Below are 6,000 nucleotides of genomic sequence, written 5' to 3'. Positions count from 1 at the left end.
CTAGTTTAGTTACCTGTAATCCTGTCTTGTCTTGTTTTGCCCCCTCGTGGGCTTTGTTTTTCCTGTTATTTGTACAATAAACTGTGTTGCTGTGACTACTGTCTGCAATTGGGTTCATCTCTACCTCCACCTTCATAACATACTGTTTCACAGTATTAAAAAAAAATCCATAGATAGGAAAAGGGGTCTTTGCAGGTCAAAAGGGGTCAGTCAGTCAAGTATACATCCATTTTTGCATTGTTGCAAATGGGGTTCTAAATAGAACTTTCGGTTCTTGACTAAATTTTAAAGATCATTTTATGTCAAATAGGTTCTATAATGAGAAATGTCATAAATGATCATACTTTCATGTTTAACTTTTTTCTAGTTATAAAGTATATGTTTATGAACTGCTTAATTCATAAAATGTAATTACAATTAAAAATGAATTAAAACTAAACTCAATAAATTCATTCAAACTAAAACCATAAAATGAATGATCCCATGATGAGAACCTCTAAAAGGAAGTGACGGAACTCTTTCTGTATGAAAGCTTTTGAAAAAAAAAAAGAGTATAGAATACCCCTTTACATCAAATGTGAAAAATTTCTGATATGATTTATCTTTGTCTTAGATTTTTTAAACAAACAATTCTAAATAAATATATGTAATGTGAGCTTAAAAAAATCCAGTTTGACTTGGTTCACAGAAACTGTTGCTGCCCTCACAGTAAACATCCACCCCAGTCCAGACAGCTGTTTTACTCTCTCAGTGTAAGTGTTAATCATTTTAAGAGAGAAGAAAATATACATTTTTAGTTTTAGGTTGGGAACACTGACACTTCTGTCACCCCATTATAATTAATTTCTGAAATAATCAGTCAAACAACCCTAAATTGTTTTGAATTATATGTTTGAAATAAAAATATTAAATAAATAATGCGATGTTAAATAAAAAAAGGTATTGCCCTAAAAGATCAGTCAGTACATTCACTTTATAACCAGAAAGTTAGCGTGCGGCTATTTCATTCTCATTTTACCAGAAGAATGTATTTGTTTTTTCTCAGAAGAATTTTCCTTCACAGAAGAATGAGAGATGACTTAACATATTTCTTTTATGCTTTAAGTTTTTATAGGTCACAGAAGTGTAGCTTCACAGTAAACAGTACAATAAGTTAGCTATTTAGTCAATAATTTTACCATTGAAAGACAACTTTAACTTGCCACTGTTACCGTGCGCTGCAAGCGAATCATTCTTTTTGAGAAGATTTAACTGACATATTTAGGACGTTAAATTATGCCATCAATTATAAATGTTTTTATTTCATATTTTTATTTTAAACTTATAAGAACACAATTTCAGGTTTCAAGGGAATTCCAACACACTCGTGGCAATTTGTAACTTGGAGAACTGGTGATTTCATTCATATGTTTTTTTTGTACGTGCTTCATGCTTAGGTCAACCTCGAAAAAAAACCACAAAAAAAACCCGTTGTTTCCGTATGTATCACATGGCACAAATTCATATGAAAAAAGAACCTCAGAAAATAGTTTTAACACTAAAATCACCTCATGCACCTTCTTCGATCTACTCAACATTAAAAAGCCATCAGAAACAAAAATCTTTTTTTTTTTTTTTGATTTCAGAGTTTGCACAGGTGACAATTACGCATGACTGAGAGACACCAACATGTCCCTTAATACACTTTCAGACATACCGGTTGCTCAATAAGAAACTCGAATGAACAATGAAGGAGCTTACAGACGGAGAAAGGGTGAAGGCGTTAAAATGTGCAGAGAGAGTATGTGGGCGTGTTGAAAACAGGTTAGCAGGGTTTATAAGAGCAGGACTGCAGGTGTCCGTACTGTCAGAGATGAAGATGAAGATGATCCACATACTCAGTGTAGCATTTATCGTCTCTCTTCTAATGATAGGTAAGACCTTTTATTGGATAATTAATGCTTTAAGATACATAATAATTCATTTTGACTAACATAACTATTACTTACGTTTATGCAACTACGTTTTATATTGCATTTACACTTTTTGTCTCCACTGAAGTTATCTGTAACTGAACTTTGTTTCTTGTTTTCTAGGGTGTGATGCACAACTGGATGCTGGTAACCAGTTTTTCAGCAATTTAAATGGCCAAATTCCATTAAAAATGACCAATTGTTTAACAAAAATTTTTTTTTTCTTTACCTTGTCTATTGTCAGTGTGTGGCAAAGCAATGCTCAACACAAAGATAGTGGGGGGACAGAATGCAGCGGCTGGCGCTTGGCCATGGCAGGTCAGCCTTCATAGTGACGGGAGCCATTTTTGTGGTGGATCACTCATCAACAATCAATGGGTTCTGACTGCAGCGCACTGCTTTGCTGGGTAATTATCATAAACCAACCCTTGTAATTAATAAAAAAACAAAACAATTTAATTCAATTGATGTGGCGAATGCTTAGCATTTCTTCTTCTACCATATTCCAGTTCAACAACTGCTGGCCTAACTGTGTACCTGGGCCGACAGACACAGCAAGTAACAAATGCAAATGAAGTGAACAGAACTGTCTCTAGAATCATAAATCACCCAAGCTATGATAGCGTCTCTCATGATAACGACATCACTCTTCTGCAACTGGCTTCGCCGGTGAATTTTACTAACTTTATCAGTCCGGTCTGTCTGGCTTCCTCAGTCAGTACGTTCTTCAACAAAACCTCCAGCTGGGTCACCGGATGGGGAAACATTAATACAAGCAGTACGTATTTAATTTAATAACCTCGATTACAGTCACAGCATACTGTACTATTGCAATAGTTGATTTATATTTTATCATTTTATGTGTTTCTCAGGTCCCCTGCCTTCAACGCAAACTCTACAGGAAGTGCAAGTGCCTATTGTTGGAAACAGGCAGTGTAAGTGTCTTTATGGTGTCTCAAAAATCACAGACAACATGATATGTGCTGGACTATTGGAAGGGGGCAAAGACTCCTGTCAGGTAACAACTCCCATTCATCTGTTTGTGTTACTTCATATAGTTTTAATGGGCTGCTAATATTCTACAAAGTGTATATAGTTATAATTAAGAATAAGTAGAATGAGGGGTCTCTAAACTAAAACTTTCAAATAAACTGATAATGTAAGGGTTGAACTTTGACTAATGTAAGGGTATTCAACCTAGTGAATCAAGCAGAAATGTAATATTTATACACAAACCAGTTATTCAGTTTAGCTTTATTCAGAATAAATAAATATAATTGCTAATGTTTGTACTGTAATGAAGAAGATGTAAGATTGTTTTATAGACCAGGGGTTTTGAAACTTTTTAATGCCAAGGGCCCCCAAATATTATGATGCCCTTCCGAAGGCAGCAATACATTTTAATTTTTTTCATAAAAGACCCATGTGAGCTGTGAGAAACAGTGTGGTATAAAGGCAACATGTAGTTTGCTAAATTAAATAATTGTATTTTATACTGATAGGCAGGGACGTGGGAACTATATTGTGAGAGGCGGGGCGGCGTTTCCATGGTGACGCGTCATTGCTTGTCACGTGACACACTGCAGCAGCAACAGCGCTGAATGAATGATGATCTGCTTTTATGTCATTTTTCCTTTTTTATTCAGAATATTCACAAAATGTTAACCACTCTAAGCAGTATCCACCTTATTCTGCGCTAAACAATGCGCGCTGCCATAACGACGACTCCGGTTGCCTACTTCCGGTTCGTAGCGCTTGACCTGTAGCAGCTACTAGCAGCGAGAGAATGAGTTCAAGCTCCTCATGTGGTGTTGTTGGTTGTTTTAACAATTCAAAGAAGATTTCAAACTTTTTAGAAACTGAGTGTTTCGAGCATAAGATAAGAAGGAGATAAGAATTTATTTTTTAAAGAGCCGTGAGTCAAAAGAACCGGCTCTTTTCAGTGAGCTGAGTCAAACGAGCCGAAATGTTTACTTTTCGTTTTAAAAATAAAAACAGTACAGTATACATTAGTCATAACTTAGAATTTTATTATAATTGTATTTCATATAATATACAATAATGTAATTTGTACTTGTCCATAACAACCCGAAAACTTGCCTGCTTGCCTTGCACATCTAATTGATGGGCAAAGTTTTCCGACTTTTTTTCTTATGCTTCAGTTTTAACGTTAACCACTCTAAACGTTTTACTTTATTGAATGTATCTGATACGGAACCGGACATGAGCATTATCTCCTTCTTATCTTATGCTCTAAACACTCAGTTTCTAAAAAGTTTGAAATCTTCTTTGAATTGTTAAAACAACCAACAACAGCACATGAGGACTGAGGAGCTTGAACTCATTCTCTCGCTGCTAGTACAGGTCAAGCGCTACGAAGTAGGCAACCGGAGTCGTCGTCATGGCAGCGCGCATTGTTAGACTGAGCAGAATAAGGTGGATACTGATAAGTGAAATTAACTCATAACTGAAAATTGTGCTTTTCACAATTCTGGCAACTGAACAATGAAGAAGGTTACAGATGCACAGATAATGATGATTCCCCATTCCTAAAATATCAATACAGCTACTGTATATATAGTTTATAATTAAAATATACTGTATATAGTTAAAATATTATCTGGAAAATATTAACTTTAACTTTTTACTTCAGTTTTGTCAAATCTTTTTTTTTCCTCATATTTTTTTATGGACCCCCTAGAATCTTCTTTATTTTTTTAAATTATTTTTTTTAAACCCCTGGTATAGACATACATGTGTGTGGTCATGTTGTAGTTTTCATGTGATAAGTCTTCCAACCATAACAGTATAATTTCCAATGACGAGTGTTGATCGTCCATATAAAGAGTAGCACTAAAATCTTCAAGACATTTCCTAACATAAGACTAACTTGATTCTTTTAAACATGCAATCACAAGGAAGTCATCTTCCCATTATTCATTCATATTATAAACTACAGCTGTGAACTACAACTGGAGTAGATGTGTAGAACAGGTTACTTGGCATGTCACTAACCTGTTCTTCATCCTACAGGGTGACTCTGGTGGTCCTATGGTCAGCAAGCAGGGTTCGGTCTGGATCCAGTCTGGAATTGTGAGTTTTGGCAAAGGTTGTGCTTTGCCCAATTTCCCTGGTGTGTATGCCAGAGTGTCTAAGTACCAGAACTGGATCAATGAGCAAATCACCACCAACCAGCCAGGCTTCATTACGTTCACCTCCAGTGGTACTGACGGTGACCTGAGCATCAGCTGTACTGGTGTGCCTGCCATCCCGACAACTACTGCCCCTACAACTACAACTACAGCTGTCCCACGTAAGGTTCCTTCAAGTTATAAGATCCTGAAAAAACATGCATACATTGTTCACTTGGTAACTTGTCCAAATACTTTTGTGCATTAAATCCATTCTTTTTACTTTAGTTTTTTACTAAATTGTGGAATAGTCTTCATCTATCCCTAATACTAGTATCCACAGAGTCTGTTTTTAAATCTAAGTTAAAAAACGACCTCTTTTCACAGGCTTAACTCATCCTTCCGATGTAAACTCCCTTTATCATTTGTTGTGGTTTTTTTTATTATTATTTTTTTATATATAAATGAACTATATTTGGTGCACTACAAATGAATAGTACTTGAAACGGAGTAGAAGCTTGGACCCGGAGACGGTGTTTGTGATGTATTACACTGGATAGGTCCTCATTTTTTGTCTGGAGCCCTTCTTGTTCTTAAGTTACTTATCTGTCAGCTGATCATTGAGTTTTGGTAAAAGCCAAAACAGAACTTGAAAGATGTGACTATTCAAACAATGGCCAGAAAGCCTGTTGATTCTCCCAGTGCACTACATAGCTTTCATGAGATATGTTCTCTGCTAATGGACCATAAGTGAAAGTGAAAGTGAAAGTGACACGTGACGGCCAAGTATGGTAACCCATACTTGGAATTTGACCTCTGCATTTAACCCATCCAAGTTAATGCACACACATTAGGAGCAGAGTAGTGAGTAGTTAACACACACACACTGCAAACGTGGATACACACACCCAGAGCAG

At 36.0% G+C, this 6,000-nt stretch overlaps 1 protein-coding gene across 1 annotated transcript in view; it reads left to right on the top strand.

Moving 5' to 3' along the window:
- The first annotated feature begins 1,711 nt into the window (after window positions 1-1,711).
- The window catches only part of LOC309496883 (transmembrane protease serine 9), a 75,775-nt gene continuing 71,486 nt past the window's right edge, over window positions 1,712-6,000 (top strand). The window contains exons 1-6 of the mRNA XM_082167046.1: window positions 1,712-1,913; window positions 2,076-2,096; window positions 2,197-2,359; window positions 2,462-2,730; window positions 2,825-2,970; window positions 4,986-5,265. Coding sequence (XP_082023172.1) covers window positions 1,727-1,913; window positions 2,076-2,096; window positions 2,197-2,359; window positions 2,462-2,730; window positions 2,825-2,970; window positions 4,986-5,265 — 1,066 coding nt within the window. The 5' untranslated portion in view covers window positions 1,712-1,726. The remainder of the gene's footprint in view (window positions 1,914-2,075; window positions 2,097-2,196; window positions 2,360-2,461; window positions 2,731-2,824; window positions 2,971-4,985; window positions 5,266-6,000) is intronic.

This window comes from Leuciscus leuciscus (assembly GCF_965113295.1).
Source record: "Leuciscus leuciscus genome assembly, chromosome: 1".
Taxonomy (NCBI): Eukaryota; Metazoa; Chordata; class Actinopteri; order Cypriniformes; family Leuciscidae; genus Leuciscus; species Leuciscus leuciscus.
Note: the sequence above shows the minus strand (reverse complement) of the source record. Positions and strands in the feature narration are given on the sequence as shown.